The sequence below is a fragment of the Microtus pennsylvanicus genome, chromosome X (assembly GCF_037038515.1).
Source record: "Microtus pennsylvanicus isolate mMicPen1 chromosome X, mMicPen1.hap1, whole genome shotgun sequence".
NCBI classification, from domain to species: domain Eukaryota; kingdom Metazoa; phylum Chordata; class Mammalia; order Rodentia; family Cricetidae; genus Microtus; species Microtus pennsylvanicus.
Genome location: NC_134601.1, coordinates 101,386,299 through 101,413,553, shown reverse-complemented (window position 1 = coordinate 101,413,553; position 27,255 = coordinate 101,386,299). Strand labels below are relative to the sequence as shown.

Below are 27,255 nucleotides of genomic sequence, written 5' to 3'. Positions count from 1 at the left end.
CTTCTGTAGGCTCGAGAGTTCTGAGCTCAGTCGAGTCTTCATGCTTCCCATCCTCGCTGGTCCATTTTCTCTCCTTTGAAACAGATTCCTTTGAATCAGTTGATCAGATTCAAGAATAGAAATATTTTTTTGTGCCTTTTGACTCATATTAACAGATGGCTTTTCTTTAACAACTCTTTCTAGTTGTAATGCCACCAGAATTAGTGGAATAAGATATTTGCAGGACCACTGTATTCACTGTGTTCTTATGTATTTTTAAATGCTACAAGCTGTTTTTCTTATGTGAGGTTTCTCAATCATTCTAATCTCATTCACAGTGGCTAAGATTTATAAAATTGAAGTCTTTTTCCCATAAACTGGAGAAAATTCTAGGCAGCTTTCTAGGAAGAATGTTGTCACTATTTCGATGGTAAAGCAGTTTGAATATTTAAGACTTAATTGGCAATATGATTGAATGTGCACAGAATAAACCCACTTACTATAGAGTGAGATATATTGGAATTATTTTACCAAAATGTTGGCAGGTTGGTTGTAAAATAGTTATAGGATATAGCTGCATTTTTCATTATTCCAAAGCATGAAAATGCAATCATTATGAAACCTTTGTACATGTTACTGTAATAATATCTATTCCAGAATATCAATATTAATAACTTTCATATAATGAATTTTAGCAACAACACAATATAGATTTTTTTAATTCACTTATACAACAGCGTGCAGTACTATAAATTTCCCACTAATCTTTGTCTTCTAGTGAAATTCCATTTACTTTTTACTTTTTGAGTTTGAGTTGTGAAGTGCATGCACACATGTTCACATATGTAGTAGGAGGCTACTTATTTGTTCCCAGCTTTTCAGCCCCAAAATTACCACGCCGAAACTGTACTAATTAAATCACTGCTTAGCCCATTAGCTCTAGCTTATTATTGGCAAACTCTTACATATTAATTTAACCCATTTCTATTAATCTGTATATTGTCATGTGGCTGTTGCTTACTGACAAGTTTCCAGTGGTGACAGCTACATGGTGTCTCTTGACTCTGCCTTCTTTCTTCCAGCATTCAGTTTAGTTTTTCCCGCCTACCTCTGTTCTGCCCAGCTATAGGCTCAAGCCAGCTTTCTTTATTCATTAATGGTAACCAAAGCATACAGAGAGAATCCCACATCACACATATGTGTACCTATATATTGTATCTTAGGTTAAAAGTAAAGATCAGATTATAGAGGCACTGTCAACTGTCTCTATTGTATGATGGTCCCTGTTGCAGAGAGCTATGCTCAGAGCTTCCCGTCACCTCTCTGTACTGACACACTGGGCAGCCATTACCCCTCTTACTGTAACTTCTCTACTTGAATTTGGCTGTCAGGATAGAGGCTTTTGAACTAAAGCTCTGCTTTCCCTGGCAAGGAGGCCAGTCTGTCCCACCTCTTCTTTTGCTAATTTCCCCTTCTCCAGAACTCTATCTCTCTTACTTGCTTCCTTGCCATCTCTGTAAAAGCAACCCTCTTCTCAGCATCAGCATTTGAACTCAGTCCATCTTGCATATTGAGTGAATGCCTCTGTGTTAGCCAGCAAGCTCCTGGAAACCTCTTTTGTTAGATTAGGAAGAAATTGACCAAGAGATTCCCAGTGATAACAAGAGGCTTTTTATTTGCTCCTTGCTTTTTTCTCTGAATTTCCTTCTTTGAGCATTTATAATTTTGAACGAAAGCAAGCAAGGAAGGCAGGCAGAGGGGAGGAAGGAAAGAAAAGAAGAGAAGGAAGGAATGAAGGAACGAAGGAAAGCAAGCCAATGACTAAAGAGCTTCCTTTGATTCCTTTCCATGGCAATCCTTACCTTGTTTCACAGCCCGCTCATTGCTTGGGCACATCATTGCATGTTTCTCCTAAGAAGCCTGAGGACCACACTGCAGTGCCTGCCTTTGATCTGAATGTCCTTTTACGTACTTTAAATATTACCACATGACAACTATCATTAACGGTCTCCAGTGGATTTCCATTTTCTGCTAGAGAGATTTCAGCTTCTTTATTTTAGCCCTCGGGTGTTTCCTAATGTAGTTCCATAACCACTGCTTTGAAACATTTCTTTTGCTACCTTAGAACAGCCATACCTCATTGTTTGTATTTTGCATGATTATAAGTAACGACATTATTATTGTTACTTACAGAATTTTGTACTTATTCAAATGAATTTACTCATTGAAATCTTGCAGTCCTTTGGGGAGAGTACAGTGGGCAGGCTTTCGAGGTTTTTGGTTTTATGTTTGAACAACTTTTCTCTGCCTTTAACCTCTGTCAACTGTGTAATGGTTGGATTCTCATCTATACCTCCTACCTCTTTCCCCAATATGTTCTTTCAGACACTTTTTTCCAGCCTACTCTCAAGGGCAAACAACAAATATTTCATCATGTTTCTACTGGGTTCTGGGTAAAATAAAAGGTGTTACATAGGAAAAAGAGACAGATAAGAAGAGTTGGGGAGGGGTTAGGTCAAGTATTGAACTCGATTTTTATAGTAGAATGGGCTGCCGGTGTGGCTTATTCTATTCAGCTATGGGAAGCCTCTTAACTTGTAATCATTTCTCATTGGGTTGAATGGCCACATTGTGAATGTTGACTTTAGAATCTGTGTCCTGGCCCTGGATTGCTTTTCCTCAACCAGGTGCTCTGGTGGTCACCTTGCCTGTCATTGTGCAATAGCCATGAAAATGCAGTGTTTGCCATAGGGAAAGATAGCAGCAGTGAAAATGCCCTCTGTCCTCTGAAGCATAAGACCTTGGGAACCGGCTCGACCTGCTCCTTCAGCAGGCTTGTGCACACAGGGTGCTATTTCTGCTAGCATGAGGAGCCAGTGGAGTGCCTGCCTCTCTTTTCTGCACTGTGGATGTTGACTTTAAACAGTAGTGCTTCTGTTTCCTTTGTTTCTTGTTACCACATAGAAAACTTCTCTCTCCTGTGCGGATACAGTTAGAAACCTCTGGCCCATGGTCTCCTTGTGGCAGGAAGAGAGGTAAATTTTCATGAGCCCCATGCTTTAGATGATCTTCCAAAGGTTTCTTCAGTTCTATATGTCCCCACTATAAGCTTACAAAGATGGAAGGAAAGTCACCCCTCAGATCTAAGTTTAAAAAAAAATAAGCTGTCAATTTAAAACTAAGTGTAAGTCCTGTATGGTAGCACACACCTATAATGCCATTATGCAGGAGACTGAAACAGAAGGATTACTATATATTTGAGGCTAACCCGGGCTATAGACTGAGTTAGAGACCATCCTGGGGTATATAGCAAGACCTTCTCCAAAATAAATAAATAAATAAAAGGAGTCGGTGAGGATAGTTCCGTTGATAAAGTATTTACTCTGCAAGCATGGAGATCGTGTTTGGATCCCTTGCATGCATATAAAAATCCAGGTGTGGCAGCACGTGCCAGTAATCCTGGTGCCAAGGGGGCAGAGAGAGGCAGCTCTCTTGATCTTGCTGGCCAGATGGCTTTGCTGAATTGGCGAGCTGCAGATTCAGTGAGAGGCCCAATCTCAAAAGATAAGGTGGAGGGCGGTGAGGAAAGAGCCTGGCACAAAAGCCTGGCAGCTTGAGTTGAAAGCTAGGAATGCAACGCACATGAAGGTGGGGGGAGGGAGTTGATTCCACAAAGTTGTCTTCTGACTTCCACATGCTTGCCATGATGCTTGTTACTGCCCCAACCTTCCCCCCCAACACACACACGAATTTGTGAAAATGAAACCATGCTTGTGGCTATTGAAACAGCTTCTTTAAGATGCTTGTGTCGTCTTCAATAACACTAAGTCAAGCTATGGGCACACTGCCGCTACTGTATTCACCGGGAAGTTGACTCATTTTGATAGTGATGAAAAAGTATTGAAACTTGACTGTGTTGTGACAGAGCGTGAACTCATGTTGATCACGGTGTTCCTCTTTCATATTCCCTAAACCATAGGCCATTGAAATAGAAAGGGATCTTTACAGGCTATAATAAAGTCAATCTTATGGTGGCAATGAATCACAGTCTGCCTGAAAGAACCTTTGGGTTATCCCCATCTTGCCTTTTTCAAAAGAAGGAATGATATTCAGTCCCTCCCTCAACACATACACCTTTATTATAAATACTCTAATTTGGGGGCTGGATACGTGGCTCAGTAGATAAAAGTACATACTGCTCTTGCAGAGAACCTGGGTGTGGTTCCCAGCATCTGTGCTAGACAGCCTACGACTGCCTGTGTCTCAAGCTCCAGGGGACATCACTCTTTTCTGGGCTCTGCTGGCATCTGCACTCACATGAGCATACCCACAGGCAGTGACCAACATATAGCTGGTTTTTGTGATACTGTAATTTCATTTGTTTGTGCCCTGTCTGTTTTGGGGTTTTTTTTGAGTTTTTTAAAGATTCTACTTATTTATTATATATGCAGTGTTCTGTCTGCATGTATGCCTGCATGCCAAAAGACTTTGTCTGTTTTTAAATAAAACCAAATATTGCTTTTAGGCCCCAAAACTCTTCAGTGACATCATAACAGAATCATGTATCAGCAAATAGCGTTTGGCATTACCCTGAGAAGTGCTTCCTTCCTCCACTGTGATAGGCTTTGTAGTATTTTCTTCTGTAAACACTTTAATGACTTTATTATTTAGATAGACTTGTGTACACCAAATTTCTATTCAATATGCTTCAGCTACAAGTGCTAGAGTGTCAAAATCTGTTTACTCTACATCTGCTTTCTGCCTCCTGCTGTATTCATACATTCAAGAAGAATGAATTGCTGTTTCATTTATATTCTGAATTTTTATATTCATATGACAAAATGAAAATCATCTTTGTCTAGTTACTATAATATAGAACAAATAGAAAGAAGAGAATGAATTACAGCCTTAGTTTAAACTAAGTATGTGTGTGTATCTCATATGCTAAAAGTCTTGCAAGGATCTTTGGTTTGTGAGTGTCAGGGTGATTAAGTATGTAAACAGTGGAGTTTGAGATGTGAAATTTCCTGTGGGCCAGATTTGTACAGGCACATTTCTTACCCTCTCTGGCTCCTGCCATCTTGGCGGGCTTGTGGGAATGAAATGAGTCAGCAGGGGTAACTTATTTACTGGGCTGGGCATTAGCTATGATTACCTTGAGTGTCTTGTGACATGAGAATATCATGTCAGGATTAGCAGTTCACCATACCTATACCTAAGCGTCTGTGGACTCAATTTGAAGCTAAGATTGCTTCTGTGCAGATGTAAAATTGCATGCTAGGAAACTTTCCCCTGATTAGATATCAATTCCCAAGGCAACTGATCACATTTTGTATTTTCATTCCTTCGATAACATCAAGCAATCCTAGTGTTCTGAAGCTTCCTTTGGGTTCTATAGACATTCTTGTTCTGCCGCCTTTGTCGGACTAAGGGCTGCATACTCATATCCATCGAGGTAGCCTACCTATTGTGGAGGGTACGTTTCATCACAAATTAGCATCTCCACCTCAGTTTTTCTAAGAATGAAAAGGGAGGAAAGAAAGGTATAGGTATTGGGTTTTTTGCTTACTTTCTTCTTTTGCTGTGGTACTCATGGCTTCACCCAAGGCCTCATGGATGAAATCCAATGCCCATTTCTTGCTTTAAATATGCTTTTATTGCATGTATATTCTGGATTGTTTTTGTCAGTTCACAGTTTGTGCTAATTTGTGCTAATAAACTTATCCTCCACAATCATGGAAACTAAAAAATAAATAAGTTTAAAATTTGCCACCCTCCTTTTACCCAATATTAACCACTGAATTTTTTAACAGAAAGTTCTTTTTTAAGATTATTTCAGATGAAAAGAGTATAAACTTACTCCTGAAAGATTTTTATAGATTTATCCAATGTCTTCAGCCTATCTTAACTTATTTATCAGATAGCTACACTTCTTATTTTACTTACATTTGGATTTTTTTTTAAAAAAATTTCAACCAGGTAGGGTGATGTGGGTATTAAATTCCAGCACTCAGGAGGCAGAGGCAGGTAGATCTCTGAGTTCGAGGTCACTCTGGTCTAAAAGAACAAGTTTCAGGACAGGCACCAAAGCTACACTGAGAAATCCTGTCTGAAAAAAACAAAAAACAAAATAAAAAACCCACAAGATTTCACAAAAAGCACTGGGTGGCCTGGGGATACCTTTGAAAAATTTGAAAACATTTACTTATTTGTGTGTCTGTATGTTTATGTGAATGTGGTGTGTGTGTATGTGTGTGTGTGTGCGTGCGTGCATGCACATGTGTGTCCACACGCTAGCTCGTGTATGTGCTGGTTCTCTCCTTCCATCATGTCAGGTGTGAGGAGGAAACTCAGGTGCTCAGGATGCGTTACATTACAGCAGGTGCCCTTATCTGCTAAGCCATTGAGGTGCCCTTTTGATAATATTTTATGATAATATTTAACAGGATTTCTGGGCTGGGGGGGGGCAATGATTTGGTGGCTACGAATGCTTGCTGTACAATCATAAAGGCCTAAGTTTGCATGTCAAGCAGCCATGTAAAAGGAGTGCATGGCTACGTGTGTCTATAGCTGAGGGTTCATTTAGGTAGGAGGCTTGCTAGGGTTTTCTACCTAGGTAGGAGTTGAGCTTCAAGTTCATTGAGCCAATGGCTTAGCGAAATACTCTGTCTCAAAAACTGATAGAACCTGAAGCCTTCCTCTGGCAAAGCCTTCCTCATGCAAAGCCCTTGGACACACATGCGTACATGTCGCACACACACAGATTTTTGTCTTGCCTTTCTTTCAGGGCTACGTTTCATTTGGCATAGTAACATTTACTGCTTGACGTTCAGTTCTGAGTTTAGACAAATGCATAAAGTCATGTCGCCCCCATGACAATCAAGACACTGAACAATTTTAAAACTCCTGCTTTATTGCCACCATGTTCCTTTCCAATCTATGGGAACTGTGTCTCTGCGTTTAATTTCTCCAGTTTTGCTTTTTACTCAACTGGCCTTTAAATAAGCGGAGGAGGCATCAGTGGAAGAGTTAACTTTCTAAGTTGCATGATTGAATAAACTATCCTGCTCTATACTTCATGAAGTATGTTCCCTAGCATTATGAGTAGATGTAAACTTCTCCACATAAGTAAAAGTTTCTCTTAAGTAGGAGCACTCTATCATAAGTTCCCAACACTGAATATATGAAAGGATTTGCATAGACTTCAAATTGTTCTCTAAGGCCAGGGTGTTAATTGGTTATTAGTCAGGTAGAGTGGAGAGCTTGAGGTCATGAGAGGTGTCCTTGAACATGGAAATGAAGAGTGGATAATCACCACATGTTATTGTTTGGCCTGATTTTTATCTTTAATGGGTGATGCAGAGTCTTGATGAATATTTAGAGCCATGACTGCTGGCCTCCAACCTGCTCATTATCTTCACAACTTTAAATAAAACGCTTCATTTTTACCCAAGACAGCAGTTATGGGAAGCCTTTTACTTCTTGTTTCAACACAAGTCTTGACCTTTCCATCTCTGCATCAAACAAGATACAAATTTTGTGCGAGAACTCATTTTCATGACCGGAAATTCACGCTTAGAATCCCAGAAGACCACATCTAGACAGTGTATAAGAGAGTGTTCTAGGGACCATGATGAGAGAAGAGAAAGTTTTGTGTTAGGTTCCTGGTTTCTGAGGTCTTGAGATTTTCCTATTTTATGGCATTTATGTTAAGACCATTTGAGCTTCCTCCTTATGCGTGTTAAAGATTCTTTCTCCCATCCCCCTATCTTGCCCTTCTTCAGGAAGGAATGACTTGAGGGAAATGATGGTTCCCAGCCATTATTTTATTTTAGAAATATCTCAATTGCAAAGTCAGTAGTGGAATAATGAACAACCGTTTATGCTATGCAGCCCTATACCACTAGTTAATTTTTGTATACATATTTACTGCTCTTAGAGCCCTCTGTGTGCTGTATGTAAGTATGCATGTGCATAAACATGCTTTATCATATACCATTTAAAAGAAAAGAGGCATCATAATACAAATCTCATTATTGGACTATACATATGTTTTCCATAATTCACATTCCCTCAAGTCAAGGAAAGAAGAACGCATGAGTCTAGCCCTTAGCAATTTTATATGTTTCCATGTTTATCACTGGATACATAAGTAGTGATACATGCTGTCATGTATACAATTTAAATCAGGTTAGTAATCCATCCATCAAAATCCACATTGAAAATTTCCTTTCGTTCTGGAGTGTTCCTTATATCTACCTGTTTATTTTCAAGATCCAATCAAGACTTTTGCCTTACATTTGCTTATATGGGATTTATTAGAGTGCTCTACAGGCTGTGGTCAGTCTAGTCCGACAATGGCTATCTCTCAAGGAAAGGTGAAGAATCCACTTGTTGTTCATTCCATGAGGCTGGATATAGGTTTTCATGCATATAAAACCTCAGCGCCAGGGTAGATGAACTTACCAGCTAATGTGAGGGCAGGCAGGCAAAAAAACCCAAAAAACAAACAAACAAAAAAACACACTAAAGCTTCCTTCTTCCACGTCCTTTTCTGTGGATCATCACCAAAAGGGATGGCCCAGATTTAGAGTGGATCTTCTGACCTCAAATGATCCAGATTTAGGGTATGGCTTCTCATCTTAACCCAGCCAATTAAGGAAATCCTTCTCAGGTGTGCTCAGCTGCTTGGGTTCTGGTCAGCTCCAGCTACAGTCAAGTTGATGACCCAGGTTAGCCATCACGGTCCCTGAAGGCGAAGGTGTAAGTCAAAAACAATCCCACACCAGTTTAGAATTATGATTAATAGAATGGTTATTTATTTAAAGGGGGAAAAACAGATCACCGTCCCAGACAACAGACCTCTGCGCAATCAAAAAGGGAGTCTAGTCGGAAGTGGAGTAGGAAGAAAGAGAGAGCAAGAAGGGAAGTGGCCGCTTTTTTAAAGGGAGAGAGACCACGCCCCAATGGGCTGGTATCTCAGCGGCTATTGGCTGGAGGAGCGGAAGGACCTCCCGCAACAGGTCCCTTAGCTTTTTATTGTACATTGTTTTCCAGTTTTCTTTCATAAGATTGCCAGTTTTGAATTGGTATAGAACAGGTTTTTTTTAAAGAAATTTGACTTATTTTATTTGTATGAGCATTTTGCATGCTTGTATGTTTGTGAACACATGTATGCAGTACCCCTGGAGGCCAGAAGAAAGGGTCATATTCTCTAGAACTGGTGTTCTAGATGATTGTGAGTCACCTTGTGGGTACTGGGAACGAAACTTAGATCCCTGGAAGAGCAGCCAGTGCTCTTAACTGCTGAGCTACCTCTCCAGCTCCCAGACCAGCTTTTCTCATGAACATTTGTGTTCCGGATTTCTCTTCTTCATCATGTTTCGACTTTAAGGTTTTCTGTTTTGCTTTTCCTCTTATCTGAAGATTGTAGAAATGGTGCTGCTGTGTTCTTCCCACATCAGGAGGAATGAATTTTAACTCTGTTCTTATGATTAAACCTAATCATATTGGTATTGGCATGTATTTTTACTGTCAAAGTACCCCCTTTCCCTTTGTCATTCGAAATCATTTTTTTTTTAATTTTGAGACTTTGTGGCTATCTTTAACACCCTTTGGTGTTCCTTATGTAATCCAGTTATTCTACTAGTGGTGGCATAATATGATTTTCTAATTCTAATGTTCTTTGTGAGTGTACAGCTTGGTTTTCTTATATAAAGAAGAGCTTTCATCTCTCCACCCCAATATTTCCTTAGGCATTAACGTAAATGTACAAATGGTGCTTCTCATATCTGAACTACTTTTGGATATTATTTTTTGCTATAGCATTATGTAAAATGGCAACGCAACAATCAATTCTTTCTCCGTGTGGGGATATAAATATTTCCATGTTAACAGACTCTTTTCTAGAAAGAATAAGTTGGTAAAGGCCAACCATGTAACTGAAATTGTGTGCTAATGAGGACTGAAAAGGTCACGGGTATTTCTGCTCCACCTTCTCCACCACCCATTTTCTACTTCAGAGTATATGTTGAGTCATACCTATGAGTCGGTGCAGCTCATATATGCCATGGCATCTAATGGTGTGAAGAGCATGTATTGATAAAACCAGAAATGAGTAAGAAAGAGATAAGAAGATATGTAACTATGTATTCATCACAGTGTTTGGGGGAACTCACTTGCATGCCAAATTATTATCAATATGCCTTTCAATAGATGAGCCGATGATTCCATATCAAATTAAAGTACTTCTGCATCTCCTTTAAAACAGCTTTCATAGTTATCATAGCCTAGGACTCTCAAATTAAGGAATCAAAGGATTCTAAAGAATTTTGGAGATCAATCTTCACGCTGCCATAGAACATTACTTTTACCCTCCCTTTAGTACCACTTTAAACATCCACTTAATATTAAAGTAATAGATAATCTTGAGCAATTTCTTTAGCCTCTTTGGGCCTTTTCTTATCTGTAACATAAAGTTAAAACAGTTTATCTTAAGGTTACTTATCCCCAAGTTTGTTTGATTATATGCTATTACAAAGGCAGAAAGGAAAACAGATTACTGTCCTGATTTCAAAGCTTGACCATTATCAGCAAATTCTTACCTGATCTTCCGGGTAATAACTCTTGTAAGGAAGTTGTGGGGTACATAGACTATGGCCTTTTACATGAAAACAGACTGTTTCCTGAACAGAAGGAGCACACACTAAGAGTAAAACATGGGAAAACATTGTGTAGGAACTGAAATAAATGATCCCTTGGGTCCCGACACACTAAGAGTAAAACATGGGAAAACATTGTGTAGGAACAGAAATAAATGATCCCTTGGGTCCCTACACTAGTTTCCTCAGCAACCCAAAGGCAAAACACAAGTATCTGTGTCTGAGGATGAAACTGTCATTTTCTTTGTGTTTTATTTGCCGCATGCAGGTTTTGTGTAGTTTTATAGGGGTGTTCTTTATCACTCATTTAATAATTCCTAAAAATTGGGCTAGTTTGGAAGAAGAGTCATTTATATTCTTTACAAATGTGCTTGTTCTGCCTTTTATGTTCAGTGCTGGTGTCGAATTCTCTCTTATGTAAAATATTCCACTGGATGCCCTTGGTAGATTTAGAGGTTGCTCAGGGAACAGTCAGGAACTGCTTGTCCTATCCTGTCTGACCCTGACTAGGCAGTCTGTAATTTGAAATTCTTGTCTATAGACTGTTCAATTATATTTCATAAAATCTGGACCACAAAGTTTGGTTGTTGGCTGTTCATGTTGTTGCCTGTTCACAGTGGCAGAGATATTGAAATGATTATCTGGATTTATGAATAGAACATCTTCCTAGTAAAAATAGCAAATAGAATAGTCAGGAAAAACAGGCTTTAAAAAAATACATAGTTTGTTCACAGTGTTTTCTCTAAATGTGTCCTTTCCTCTTAATAAGAATTCTATCCACATATATGCATTCAGTATGTGTATGTTCCTGTCATTATTCTGACCTCTGTTCGTGTATGCACACAACTGTATCAGCCCATCCATCTTATCTGACCTAGGATATTTATTTGCCATGACTAAATTAATTTCTGCTGCTTTTCCTCCCCCAAATATAGAGTTCCTGTTTTGAGAAACAACTTGCTGTCAAGTCAGGGGCTACAGTTTTAGCAGACATCCTTGCAAGCTCGTGTTCTGGAGCGTTTTACTTGTCAGTCTTTTTTATTCTCTATATACACAGTATGTGAGTGAATACAGCATTTCTCTTCCAGGCAAGAGCTGAACAGCCCCATCACAGGTCCCTAATTTCTATCTTACAGGAGATAGCTGCCTTCCAGCTAGCTCCCCTGTAGGGTTCTCAGGGAAGTCAGCTCTTCTCTTATTACTGATGAAACATATTGGCTTCTTAGTTCTGACAAGTGCATCATGGCTATCAACCTTGGTGCTTATGATGCTTAAGGCCATAATTATTGTAATTCTTTGTTGTGGGAGGCTGGCCTGTGTATCATGAGGTGCTTCAGCATCCTGGTTTCTGTCTACTGGATGCTGGTAGAGCCTCTTCCCACTCTCATAGAGTGACCAAAACAGTCTGGCTTACCTGTGAAGAGTTGTCTAAAACTCTGGGTGTGAATTTTATATATTCTTAATGTCTTAAGTTAAGTTAATCTAAAGAAATCTACAAAATCTACAGATAGCCTTTTGTGTGAGTTATGTTACAGATAGTCTGGCAGAGAGACATTTGTTTGTTTGGTGTTTTAAGTAGCGGTTTCATGTAACCCAGACTGGCTCACTATATAGCCAAGATGACCTTGAACTGCAAACTGCGCACTCTCTTGCGTCCAAAGGCTGGGACTAAGGTTTGTGCCCAGCTGACATTTATACTAACCTATTTAAAAGGAAATTTTGGGCAGTTTGAGAGTGGACATATTTTGTTCTCTCCTGCATAGATTACCTTTGTAGTGTAAGTATTTTATGCTTTGGGATCAAGAGGCCATTTTTTTTTTCTGTTGTTTGTTTCGTTCTAAATTCATTCTGCTCTTACAAGTCTTCCATTTTAAAATGTGACCACATTGGAAATTAATTCTTACCAGCAATTAAATCTGCAAATTCTTAGAGAAGGCCCTGAAGCAAAGTTCCTGCCCTTGAATAACTGTCATTTTAAGAAAAGAAGTTAACGGATAGATATTCAAGTCTTGATTCCCGTTTGGTAGCTTTGTTACTGCGAGAGGAACTTGATACAAACTCTTATAGACTGTGTCCTCTATATAGACTGTTTAGATTTGTTAAGCTTTGTCACGGTTTCCATAAGCCTCAGAGTAGAGATGCTAGTTGTCTTCCCTTACAAATAAGATATGTGTATTTTGATAGCTGAAAGTTGTAGCTTGCTGAGAAATCTCCCCGTTGCATTTGTTCTTTCACCATAAAATGATGCTGTTATCGCGAAAGAAAAGCCAGTAGTCAGTGGGATCTGCCGGCAACCAGTCAGTCCTTCGATAATTCAGCAAGTCATTACCTCCTAACTTGCTATTTAATATTCTTACATTTCTTATATTGGTAGTTAAACACTTTGGTTAGAAACTCTAGATATCAGGATTTTTTTAACTGCTTTTTCACTTACTTGTATAAAAAGTGACACTTGCATAAAGTCACCCTCCAATATGCTGTGACAAAATAACACTAATGACAACCAATCGTTTCTCTTAACTTTCATGCTTAAAATCTATTTTTTTCCTTTTATTTCTTTCTTTCATTTGAAGATAATATGGGGTCTCACATATTCCAGGTTGGTCTCCTGAAACTCAGCATGTGGCCAAGAATGACCTTGCCTTCTGGTTGCTCATCCTTCCTCCACCTCCTGAATGCTGGAAATGCAGATGTGTACCACTGCACCCATGTTATATGATGCTTTGGACAGAACCAAGGCTTTTTGTATATTACACAAGCCCTTTACCAACCAAGCTATATTCTCAAATTCCCACATTCTGCCCTGGACAGTTCTGATAGATGAGGACAAAGAGATAAGGAAAATCAAGATGCTTCCAAACCCTTCTTATCACAGTGGAAGGAACCAGGGCACCTTTTTTATGCATATGCAATGAATAAGGAAAAAAGGGGTATTGCCAAAAACAAAAGTAAAAACAAAATAACACCATCCATCAAAGAAAACCCAGGGCATAGATTACCTTTCGCATAGTTTACTTAAAAGCAGCATTTAAGGCTGAAGCTAAAGTCATCCTTGATATGGACAAAACAGAATGCCCAACGCTTTATGTATGTAAGGAATCCGTAAGAATCATCTCAATCCATTGAATGCCTTCATTTTTTTTATTTAGAATGCCTCATCAATTTAGTACCCAGTCATGTATCTCTGTCTCTGTCTTTCTCTGTGTCTCTGTCTCTGTCTTTCTCTGTGTCTCTGTCTCTCTCTCTCTCTCTCTCTCTCTCTCTCTCTCTCTGTGATCAAAATGCAATTTCAGTTTGGATTTAACTCTAGTTCGGTTAGATCTTTATAGAAGCTTGCCTGATTTTTAATTCCTACTTCTTTGTTGCCAGACAAAAGCAGAGAAAATATACCATGGGGATACAGAGTAGTTTTGTTATAAAAATGAAAGATGGAAACAGAGTAAGAGTGTGAACCCCCATATCTTATCTTCAGTGCTGTCAGCTGGCACTGGCGAGCAATTCTAAAAGAGGCAAAATGATGGCTCTTGTATCTTAAGAGCTGGGAAGAAAGTTGAAATTTCCAACCTTTAAGCACCAGAGAATCTCTAGTATTTTGAAAGCGCACAGTCTACTGCTTCCCTTGGTAATTCACACTAATGCTTTAACAACTTTCAGCACCAGGAAATTCTTCCGTGTGAGTTACAGCCTAAATTCTTCATGCTGCTTAAGCCTGTTTCTTCTTGTTCATTCCCCAGTGGAGGCATAGAACAGCTGGTCACAAGCCCCTATGCAAGAGCCATTCACATAATTGAAAACTGTTATTACATCGCCTTTCAGCCACTCTTTCTTGCTTGTTCTTTCCCTCTCTCCCTCTGTTCTCATGGCTAAATAATCCTATTTCCCTTAAGTAGTTCTTTGGTCTTTCAAACCCCTAAATTATTGTTGTACCTTTATGTCAAGTCTCCTCTAAGTTCTGGGTTAGTGGTGGCCCCTAGAATTAGACACTGTTTTGTTTTTAATTTAATATTTTTATTAATTCATTGACGGCTTCACACAATGAATTTTGATTATACTTACCCTCTCCCCCTACTTCCTAGATCCATCTGTCATCTCTCTACCAGCTCCCAACTTACTGTGCCTTTTTTGTAGCTTTAGCTGACCTTGAACAAATTGTATAGAACAAGTTGCCTCCCAATTTTTGGAATCAAAGGCATGTATAGCCACATCCAGTCTCTTAAAGAAAAATAACCTGCCAGGTCCATTTTGTGTTGTCCTTGGATGTGGGGCCATCCACTGGATCATGGTCCCCCTATTAGGAAGTCAAACCCTTAAAGAAAACTGAGTGGCCGGCAACTGCTTTTTTAGTGGAAAATATTTTTTCATAAAATATATTCTGATCATAGTTCCCTTCCTTCAACTTTTCCTGATCCTCCCAACCCACCAAACTCCACCATCTATCTCTCTTTAGAAAACAAACAGGCAATTAAGGAAAACAATAATATAAAAAAAAAAGAAACACACACATAGACAGAGAAACAAAACCATAAAGACACAGAATCAGAAACCATATTATACAAGCAAAAGAGCAGTAAGACAAAACATGCCCAAACAAAGCATTGTGAGACAAAAAAAAATGTATAAAAATACTATTAAGTTGATTCATATTGTCCATTGCTAGACATGGCGCCTACCCTTAAGCACGGTTTGTGTACCCAGTGAGACTTCATTGGAGAAAAGTGATTTTTCCTTTGCACACAGTTGACAATTGAAGATACGTTCGGTTAGAGGTGGGGGCTTGTGTCCACTCACACTCTCAGAGCTGGGACCCCATCCGGCTTAGGTGTTTACAGGCCATGCGCATGATGCCCCAGTCTCTGTGAGTTCATGTGTGCCAGTCGTGTTGTGCTTACAAGACCGTGTTTCTTCCGTGTCTTCTATCTCTATTGACTCTTACAGTCTACCCACTTTCTCTCTACAAAGTTACCTGAGCCCCGAGGGGAGAAATTTGATGGAGCTATCTCATTTTGTCCCAAGGTCTCTCACTCTGAGTACATCCTCCAGTTGTGGGTATCTGTATTTGTTCTTCTCTGCCACAGGATGGAGCTTCTCTGATAAAGGCTGAACAAGATATTGATCTATGGGTATGGCAGAATGCTGTTAAGGGTCATTTTATTGCTGTATCCCTTTAGTAGAACAGTAGTGTTTGCTTTTCCTATAGGTACATGGCCTCTCTAAGTCTCAGGTTCTTGGTCACTGAGACCGTTTCCGGCGTGGGTTTCACTTCATTGTCTGGGCCTTAAATCCAGGCAGATAGTGCCTCATTAATCCCACAAGCTTTGTACCACAATTTCACTCACACATCCTAGCTGCAGGTCATCATTGTAAATCTAAGGGTTCTTGTGTGTTTGTGTTTCCCTCTCCTCTGATAGTGTGCAGAGTACCTTCCAATACCGCAAACATTGCTCAGTAGACTTAAAGTGTCTAGTAGACACCAGTTTGATTTTTGTGGCGGTGTTGTCTTCAGTAATCGGACCTTACCAACAGTTTGTGAAGAACAACCAAAAGCCTTGCCAACAACCCGAGTTGTTTAGGGGTATCCATGGAACCCGTTTGACCAGCAGTTCTGCTAGATGTCACCCATTCCTCGAACTGAGTGTTTCACTTGATGGTAAAAGATGTTGAGTTTGGGACTTCACCTCCTCCATTATTTTCAGACTCCGTTTAGATTCCGTTCATGTATGTATATATTTTAAGAAGCTTCTACAGTAGTAGTTTTCAATATGACCACTCAAATAGCCCTTCGTGTTAGTTGTCCCTTTCCATATCCCCCTTCCTCTCTCTTCCCTCTCCCTGCCTGTTTAATCCTCCTACTCCAGTCTCACCCCATGTTTCTATAACTATCTATTCTATTTTCCTTTCTTTGTAAGATCCTTCCATCTTCCCTACTCTCTTACTCTATACCAAACCTCTACAGTTATATAGCTTATAGCATACCTATTGCAGTCTTAAAAGCTAACATCCATACAGAAGAGATTACATTCAGTGCTTCTCTTTTTTTGGTGTGGGTTATCTCACTCTAGCCAATTATTTTAGCCTCATCTATTTACCTGTGAATTTCATAATTTTGTTTTTTAATAGCTGAGTAATATGTCATTGTGTTAATGTTCCAGTTACATTATCCATTCATCTGCTTATGGACATCTAGACTGATTCCCTTCTTTGGCTTTTATGAGTACAGCAGCAGTGACATAGATGAGCAAGTAACTCTCTGGCAGGATGTAGAGTCTTTTGAGTATATGCCCAAGAGTTGGATCTTGAAATAGATCTATTCTTGGTTTTCTGAGGGTCAACCATACTGACTTCCATAGCAGAAGCCACCAACTTTCAATAACTCATTGGTTGGTTAGGGATGGGGACTAGAAGCCCCTTCCCTTCTGTAGACACTGTTTTTCCACGAAGGGATTGAACTATGGTGAGAGTAATAAGATGATTTCTTCTCATATGACCTTCAGTACGATTAGTCTCTTTTCCCTACTATTAATTACACATTATAGGCATGGAGTTTCCTTCTTTTATGCATTTATTTCTGTTTCTTCCCTTTTGTGTGCGTGTGTGATGCATGTATACATGTGTGAGCAGGTACATGTACTTCTTTCCATGCCCAGACCACAAGAGGACGTTGGGTATCCTGTTTCATCACTTTCTGCCATGTCCGCCCGAACCAGGGTCTCTCACTTAACCTGGAGATAAGTTGATGACCCTCAAGCCCCAGTGTTTCAGGCCCATGTGGCTGGAAATTTGAACTCTAGTTTTCATGCATATGCAGCAAGGTCTCCCATCCACTGAATCATATCCCCAGCCCCTTCCCTTTTGTAGTCCTAGGGATGGAACTCAGGGCTTCATACATGTTAAGCATGTGCCCTACTACTGAGCCTTTGGTCCCTCCTGTATTTCTTTATGGCTTCTTGTGGCTGACTCATACTCAGATTGTTTTCTTGTTCTTTTTTGGGAATGAAAGGATATTTCACATTATAATTTGTACTTTGTATTAAGGACGAATTCTTACCCTGTGGCATGTCTCTTAATGCATCATTAGTCTATCCTTTAAAAATAAGTCAGATTAAATATATACAGTCGGATTAAGCATCAGTAGATTCACACTATAAATAGTAGTGAATTAGTAATGCTTTTCAATTTACCACTTTTCTATAATGGTTTGTCTCCTGGCTAGAAAGGGTTATTTTGCTAAAGTTGGTTTCTAGACCAGTGGAGCAAGAGATTATTATAGGACATATTGTAGCTGAGTACTTGGCAGTTCTTTTGACAAAGCCTCTCATTAAGTCTTTGTGTGATGGAGGAATGTGTGCAGCACAGACTAGATGATGCTACTGGGGAGAACTCAACAACCAGAGAGGACAGAATCACAGGTTATGTTAAACATGTAGGCTCTCGCAGTATGTCTTAATGTTTGCCCTCGGTCTATTCAAGGCTTTCAGCACTAATCTTCCTCTCCTCCCTCCCCCCCTTTTGTGACATGGCCTCTCTACATAGCCCTAGTTGCCCTAGAAACCACTGGCCTTGAATTCACAGAGCCTCGCCTACCTCTGCCTCTTAGGGCTGGGATTAAAGGCATGCACCACCATGCTTGCCTTCCCCCAGTAACTTTTCAGTGTGAAGAGAGAGCACATATTTTGAAATATGAAAAGTCCTAAGTTGAGAATGGCTAATTTATTGTTGTCAGGATTCTTAAACCAATGAAATGGTTACAATGGACTCAAACCAATAGGAATTTTCTTGACAGATGTGAAGGGAAAGAAATCCCAATAAGTCAAATGTAAAGTGAAAGGACTATGGGTAACCGAAGAGAACAGCTTTCCCCACAATGCTCAGCTGAGTGCTAATGTGTTATGGCACTCACAGACCTTATCAACTAGAAGTGAATAAAGTTATTGGGGTCACTAAATTATAAATGGGGAAAATTTGAGGTCAAACATAGTTTGGCATGGTTTTTCACTGATGACCTTCATTTTTAACTGTTAAAGTATTAAGTATTTTAAAGTGTGAAATGTTCTAAGAGGTGGGTATAAGATACAATTACAGTGATTAATCCTTAATTAATTTAACCAACCTTGTTTTCATAAAGGATTTTGCTGGATGTACTACTGGAAAACACGGACCTAGAGAGTTGACTTGTGCAGAAATTGTAGTTGAGATCAAATAAAGGTGATCCGTTACCCGGTACAGAATAATGGAGGTATCATTCACAGTAGAACATATTTAGGGAATTCTTTTCTGACGGGTGTTGGCAAACTGAGACATGCCACACGAAGAAATAAAAGAAACAGGAATGAAAAGGGAGAGCCAAAGATGTAAGTTCTGATAACTATTGAAAGGACTGTGCAACGATAGCATATATGAAGCCTTGGAGTCTAAGTTTCCAATCAGTTCAATGATACTGGGAATGATAACCTCAGAAAACAGGCTTCTTGCTATGTACCAAATACCGACATAGATACCTTTCAGTCTGGTAACTCATATAATCTTAAAATAGCCCTGTGAAGCAGATAACGTTAAAAAGTTTCATTTCAAACCAGAGGAAGATTATGGCATAAAGCTAAAGATATTTTCCCAGATCACATGGACAGTGAGTAGCAAAGTTTCGATTTGGATTCTAGGGCTATGAATATAGAGCTTTTCTGTCCTTTGTGTGCTTGCTGTGATTTCAACTCAGCATGATGAGTCACTGATTGGGGTCCCTTATACACCCTTCAGGGATGTCCGCCTTTTCACCTGGCTGCTACTTAGACAGCAGCCGTACAAACACACTGGCACTGGTGAAGAGAGTTTGGACTCTGAATAACAGCTCCATGGTGCCAGTCCAAAAAGAATGAATTGATTTGCATGATCTCTTTCATCTTTACATTCAGTGATTCCTTTAAAAAATAATTGCACAGTTTGTCTGTGATGACTCTTACATAGAGAACAGGGATTGGCAGAGGTTTTTGGTCAATGGTTTGAATTGATACCATTTTGTAGCAAGGACATCTAAGGTTAAGTAGCTTGTTATTTTGGTGATAAGTTGTCCTTAGGAGTAAGGAAGGACTGTGGTACTTCTGGAGTGGTCAGTGCTGCAAGGTCAGGGAGGTCTCAGCCCAGTTGCCGTTTTGTCTCTTAGATCTTTTATTAGCACGGTCTGTGCTGAGGGGGTGGAGTGGGATGACATTGCATAGTGCTTGTATTCTACTAAGGGTCCCATGCCACAGATTCAGTTTAGATGGTCCAAGACCCTCACTTTCTTGGCAGACCAAATCTAAAATCATCTGTGGAGAAGGGGTTTTTATTCAGTAGTTCAAAGTATGTTCAGAAAGTATGTATAGAGTGTTACATAGGAAAAAAAACTTCCATAGCAAAGAACAGAAGAAATGAAAGTGAGTGGAAATAGGGCAGATTTAAAACAACAACAACAACAACAACAACAACAAAACATAAGATAAAACAAAAACTTGCAAACCGAACTTGGGCAAGACAAGCCAATAGGGGGAAAAGATCCTAAGAGAAGGCACAAGAATCAGAGACCCACTTATTTTCACATTCAGGAGTCCCAGGAAAGCATTACCTGGACATCATATGCAGAGGACCTGGTGCAGGCTTGTGTTGGTCCCGAGCATGCTGATTCAGCTAGGCAGGCTATTTTTACATGATGTTTTTGCTGGTAGAAAAGTAAAAGATAGCAGCGAAAACTAGAGGCCCATATTTGACCCTGACAGAAAACGTCTTCTGGGAACTACATATAAGCTTTGTAATTGCCTTTAAAACCGACCAAGTAAAGCGCCTAGGTATTAAGAAATAGGATAAGCAGTGTTAAGTTCATAGTTTAATAGTACTGACCTACCATTTTCAGGGTAATAGGTCTCCTTTTAAGCACTGCAAAGAAAATTCACAATAGTTCAAATGTTTAAAACTGAAATTGTAAAACTTTAGGGGCTGATGTTGACTCCGCAGTTCTGAACAGTTGCTGTTCTTGCAGAATATCTGGGTTCAGTTCCCAGCCCCCACATGGTGGCTAACAACCACCTGTAAATCCTGTTCCACTTCTCTTGTACTTCTCTTCTGAGAGTCTTCTACATGCATACACATACCCCCAGGCATACAGACATACACATGAAATAGATAAGTATGTTCTAAAAAAATTACAACTTTATAGCAAACTGAATGTAGCTGAGGAAATGGATTTTTGCAGATAGTAGGACAGAGAAAATGATTAGACATGGATGTTTACAAAGAAAGGGTTATAAACGGGAGGATGCTACAGAAGGCTTGATTAGTACAATGGAGAATGTGGAAGTCTGATACTTGGGCAAGGAAAATAGAGAAAGAATGCAGAAGAAGTTATTTGGTGAAATCGTAACTGAGCAAATTCTAGAGCTGACTCAATACTCTAAGCCACATTTCAGGAACTCACTGAATTCTGAGCAATATAAATAAAACCACGGAGCAACTCAAGGCTAGAGAAGGACAATGAACTTCATAGCAATAGCAATCATCTCCGTAGGAGCCTCACAGAAACGGAGACAAAAGTAAAATAACATTTCATTATGCTAAGACGAAAAGAGGGCAAGCATTCCCCAGAACCTTCCGTTTAGAATTTTATATCCACTAAACACTGCTATCAAGGGTATCACTTAAAAGGGAGATATTTTGAAAGAGGATCCAGAAAATCTACATCCAATAGACATCTTCCAAAGGAAAACTGTAAAGAATATACTTCACACAGAAGTGATTTCAGTTGCATGACTGATACTAAGAAAGCAGTAAAGAGATAAATCCATTGTGTGTGTGTGTGTGTGTGTGTGTGTGTGTGTGTGTGTGTGTGTGTGTGTGTGTGTGAATCTATCTAATGAGATAGAAAATTACAATCATGTAGGGTTGAAAACACACCATATGATTAAAATGCATGACGACAATGGCATCAGTTAGCCAATGGGTAAATATGTTTTGAGAGCTTTAAGATAATTGTACTATCTGAAATGAGTCATGCGGCTTTGAGAGAGGGAAATAAAAGAGGCAATGAGGCACCATGGTAGAAGCCAGAAGCCAGGATGGCTGGGGACTGGAACCAGCTTTGCCATCAGTTAGCAGTATATACTTTGAGAAGCTGCTTCTCTGCTATCACGATCTGTGTCTGTTTTCTTAAGTGTGAATATGAGACTTTGGAACTAGATTAAAATTTAAAGTCCTTCACTGGGAGTCAATGAAAAGGGATTCCTGCAGAAGGAAAAAAAAAGAATCAATAGTTGTTGAGGTATTTACCCTTCCTTTAAATTTTAAACAGTAAACACTTGGCTGTTACTTCCAGCCAACTTTCACATATCCGTTCAAAAACTTAGAGGTAAATCTAATCTCATTCAGCTGTGTGTTTTTGCTCTTCCTTTAAGCCTATTTCTTTGTTTTGTTTTGTTGTCTTGTAATAGTTAAGTGAGGTAATTGTCTCTGGTAGATGGTAAGGGGACCATAACAGGGTCTGAGCAGAGGACCTAGCTGAGAAACTGTGATTCTTGCTATTCTTTCTTTTCAATTTATTACCTAAACAAATTAACACCTTCTTACTCTCTTGCCGCCTCTCCTCCAATCCCTTCTCCTTTCCCAGGCCAACAATAAACCTGAGATTGAAGCGGCCCTCTTCCTCGACTGGATGCGCCTGGAACCCCAGTCTATGGTGTGGTTGCCTGTTTTGCACAGAGTGGCTGCTGCGGAAACTGCCAAGCACCAGGCCAAGTGTAACATCTGCAAGGAGTGTCCAATCATTGGATTCAGGTATTAGGCTCCGACAAAATAACCTTACCGTCTCTCACGTTTTCATGACTTGGTCTTTTGCCTCCCATGCCAGTTTGCTGTGAGTGTGTTCCTCTCCAAAGCGGGAGAGAAAATGATGCAGCCAAAGCATCGATCACGGCTGTCATTCCCCCTGATCACAGGGTTATTTTGGTGGACCTGACTCATTAGGCAGATGTCTCCTTCCACCTTCACTCTTGAGCTCTTCACAGCCACATTTGGTGTTGGGCGAGACAGAGTACCTGTCTCCACAGAGATATTTGTTGGTCAAGGGCATCCAGATGAACTGTGCCTCCTCCTTCCTGGAACTCAAACATTTTTACCCTTGTTTTCTTTTTTTTTTTCATGGCCTTTTCTGTTTATAGAAATTCTCCAAGAATCAGTTATAAAACGAAGAGTTGCTTCTATTCTGGGAAGACGCATCCTGGTAGCTCAGTTTCTTTCTCACTTGGCAGTACTTCTTTTTACCCCTTAAGTAACAAGAATTATTCCAGGCATCTGAGAACTTTCTTCTTTTTCTTTGAATCTGATTCTCTTATTTCCATAGTATCCTGGTGAAATCCTAAGGGAATAAAAGGTAGGCAAGCAAATGAGATTCACAAAGCGGCTAAAAACAGAAAGTGTTCCTTATAAGTGTAAAGGTGAGAGGAATAGGAAACAGCACGCTATTACTTTGCTCTTCTTAAAATGACGTGGAAAACAATTGACTCATTTGGAGAAGTAGGATATTTTTAAATGAACTCAACTAATAATAATCCCAAGTCCTAATTCTGAAATGATGATGCATTTAAACATCTGGATTGATATGAGCCTTTTCCATAGCAAAAATAAACAACAGGATTTTACACCAGCTATGGAGCTATGCCCCTTCTGAATTCATGTAGCAGCCAATGTAAATATTCATTTCTAGTTGTGCTTAAATATATTTTATGACTTTATTTTCTATTTTTCTTAAAATACACTGTTCTTTTACCATTGATGTTTTTCCTCCGGTAATTTCATGCAGCTTTTTAAAAAAGCCTTACAGGTTTCTAAAGCCTAGTTAGACAGATCCTTATAAGAATATACCTTTTTTTCTTACTGGCTTTGGACAGGTGAGAAGGATACTATAGAGCCTACAAGATGGGGAGGGGAGCTGCAGGTGACTGCATTCCTTCTTATCTTCCCGAGCCAGCTTCGTGAGCCAGTGGGATTTGTATACAACAGAGGAAAATTTTATAAAATAAAAAAAAGGACCATGCTTTGGAGAACCAAAGAATGGTCGTTTTTCTTTTTACCCTTCAATTCTTTTGACCTTATCAAATTAGATTATTTTAAGAATCTCTTTCTTCCTTATTCCTTCTGAAATGACGGTTGAGATCTAAAAAAAAAAAAAAAAAAAAAAAAAAGAAATGCTAGCTTTTCTTCCCACTTTCTCATATGTGACATCAAGAATATGTTTATCTGAATTGGCTGAGGCTCTTATCTGAGAAGGCAAAAATCAGGGGGACTGAAACAAATATATAGTATTCTGAGTCTGAAGGAAAATGTACCAACCAGTCCTGAGAAATAAGAAAATCCTCCATTTAATTCAATGTTGTTGTTGGCTTTTTTGGAGGGTGTCATTTTTGAGTAATATGGTGAGGAATTTCTGGAGAGAAGAAATTGTCCAATTGACATGAAGATGAATCATGCCAGCCAATTACAGATTATATAATTAAACGAACAGTTATTTTAATTGGAGTTCTTATTTAGATTTCTTATGAGTAACTTCAATTTTGTAATTTTGTGATAATTAGTATTTCAGAAAACTCTTGTCAATCGTTCACTTTGAAGTTCTTTCAAAGTTGAGTATTTGGTCTTTAAAAGACTAGGAGTTTGCCCATCCTTTCCCTTTTAATCTGAAAGAGTTCCAATGTAGTTTAAATAAGGGTTGAGTTTTTCATTCTTTCTTCCATATGTGTATGGGATAATCTTTCTGCCAAAATGTTTTGATACTGTAGAAAAGACACTGGAGAAGCCTGGGGTGGGAGTTAATAGCTTACTATGCAGGACTAATGAAGGCAGTGTGGTGGAGGGTTTCCTAGAGTGTTCTTTGGGCCTATGACCTGAAGAAGTACATATGTGTTTGTTTCTGTTTTTTTTTCAGGTACAGAAGTCTAAAGCACTTTAATTATGACATCTGCCAAAGCTGCTTTTTTTCTGGTCGAGTGGCAAAGGGCCATAAAATGCACTACCCCATGGTAGAATATTGCACTCCGGTAAGTTAATGTCCTCCTGACATGTGTTCATTCACCTGAGAGGAATTCTAGATTTGGATATTGCAAGTCATACTTAATTCTTGGTTTTGCTTTTTTTGGGGGGGGTTCTTCTTATTTGTTCTGTTTTTAAGTTCCACCACCCTATGTCTGTACCACACAGGTCCTAATACCCATCAGAGGTGACTGGTACTCAATTAGTACTTGGAATGAATGCATACGTTGTTCTCTTTTTGCATGGTTGTAGGGAGGCCACCTCACATTTCTTTTGTACAACCTTAGCAATCATATAGGGAAGACTCATGGCCATAGGGCACGTTGAAAATGGAGAAGAGTAGTATGTGTATTCCTTAAAAAGCATACCATACTACCCTCGATCACTGTTGTTCCCCTTGAGCTTTGTGACGTTAGCAACTGACTCTTGAAAAATATGCTTCATATGACAATACTTAATCACTCATTTACATGGTAACTCAGTACTTACCCCTTAAATGGCTTTATGTGCAATGGTACTGTTAGTTTTAATATTATTATTTTGGGGTGTTGGGTGTTGTTTTTTTCTTTTGGTTGTTTTCCAAGTTAGGGTTTCTTTGTGTAGTCCTGGCTGTCCTGGAACTCACTCTGTAGGCCAGACTGGCCTCAGATTCAGAGATCTGCCTGCCTCTGCCTCCAAGTGCCGGGATTAAAGGCACATGCCACCACCACCCAGCAGGTATTGTTATTTTTATTCCCCTTTGATAGATGAGGACTCTGTCGTACTGAGGTTAAAAAGTTGGCCCAAGGTTCTATGAGAAGTCGAGAAATCTCTAACATGTCCGAGGAAAATATTCACTAGCTATCAGGAATTGAGAAAAGTCCTAGTGAGATGTCCAGCCCACAGGCTCAGGGATCATAGAGACACAGAAACTCCACATGAATGCACCTGGGAGCTTCTCAGGAATGTATACGCTCAGGCCCCAGCTGGAGTTTTAGAGATCAAAATCTGTATTTTATTAGCAAGATTTACAGGGGCTCTGCTCTGCTTCCGGCCACGGATTTCATCCATCACCAGATGTCCTTGCAAGCATTTAACTGTTTTCCTCACTGGTAGTCCTCTTCCAAAGGTAATCAGTGCTGGACAGCGCACCCACCGTGCTATGAATTATCTCCTATTCAGTTTGTGAACTCTGATATTAATGTCAACTAAGTAGCTTAAAAGTAGCGAACAGTAGAGTAAAACTTAGTTAGCCTAAGTCTTCTACAAACTAGCATTCATTGAATAGCTAAATAGTCTGAATATTTCATTTATTCTTCTTAATCTTTACTTATTTTTGTGGGTTTGTGTGTGTTTTTGATGTGTGTGTGAAGGCCAGAGGTTAAAGATTGGTATCTCTCTCCATCTTTCTCTACGCTAATTTATGAGACACAGTGTCGAACAGAATCTAGAAGTCACAGGTTGATTGGCTGGTACCTGAGATCTAGAGATCTACCTGTCTCTGCCTTGCCCAGTGCTAAGGTTATAAATAGGTACCACCGTGCTTGGCCTTTATGTGGCTGTTGGGACTCCAAACTTAGGCTTATGTGGCAAGCACTTTGCCAACTGTACTGTCTTCTCAGCTTTTAATGCCCCTCTTTTCCCACTGATACATGTCTTATAAATGTAAGTAACTCACCCAAGTTAGGAAAGTTTGATTCCCACGGCCTTGGCTCATCCTTCCCATATCCCCCTGGTTCCGAACGCAGTGCCATGAAGATGAAGATCAGGTGGCCATTTGTTTTTAAATGGTGCTCTCCTAAAGCTGCTCTCATCATGATTTTCCTTTTAGACTACATCTGGAGAAGATGTCCGTGACTTCGCCAAGGTACTGAAAAACAAATTCCGTACCAAAAGGTATTTTGCGAAGCATCCCCGAATGGGCTACCTGCCAGTGCAGACTGTGTTAGAGGGGGACAACATGGAAACGTGAGTAGTGGCAGACGCAAAGCAAACTTCCATTTGATATACATACCTGAACTCCTCCCAACCAAATACCCTCCTTCACTCCCAAATGCAAACAGTCTCTTCAGTTTCTCTCTTTTTGGATTGACTTTAGCTTAAAAAAAAAAAAGGCAAATAAGCTGATTTTCAATTGCACTTTCCCTTGACAACTATCTTTTCCAAAAGTCAAAGGAAGGAAAAAAAATAATACTGAAGTCCAAATTGCCTTCTAAGCCTTTTAAGAGCTCGGGGACTGTTTACAGATGAGTGATGCCAGTATTTCATTTTGAGTTCCTTCCCTCACAAATCAGTGGACGTGTGTCTTTTTGTATCTAATTGTCTGGTCATATGTAGTCACTCTTTTCCACTTGAGAGAAATACCCAGGCACAGGGAAGGCTTTCACAGTAAGTAGAAATGCGTCTGCTTGTCACCTGGATGAAGGCTTTGCCTCCTGGAAACTTCCTCCTTCGATTCTCCCCGTCCTCTGACAGCAATCACACAGCGATTTGTTTTGCTTTTCATTCACTTTTCACTCTTACTTGGCTGTTGCTTTCCATGATTCAGACATACTTTGGTTGGATTTTGTTGGTTTCTTTTGCCCTTTTCTTA

The 27,255-nt window shown here is 39.6% G+C and overlaps 1 protein-coding gene across 13 annotated transcripts in view; it reads left to right on the top strand.

Moving 5' to 3' along the window:
* Dmd (dystrophin) overlaps positions 1-27,255 on the top strand; it is a 2,313,977-nt gene that overhangs the window by 2,226,018 nt on the left and 60,704 nt on the right. For all 13 annotated transcript variants that reach the window (XM_075957213.1, XM_075957212.1, XM_075957218.1 and 10 more), the window contains 3 exons: positions 22,267-22,433; positions 24,580-24,691; positions 26,494-26,630. In XM_075957213.1, coding sequence (XP_075813328.1) covers positions 22,267-22,433; positions 24,580-24,691; positions 26,494-26,630 — 416 coding nt within the window. The remainder of the gene's footprint in view (positions 1-22,266; positions 22,434-24,579; positions 24,692-26,493; positions 26,631-27,255) is intronic.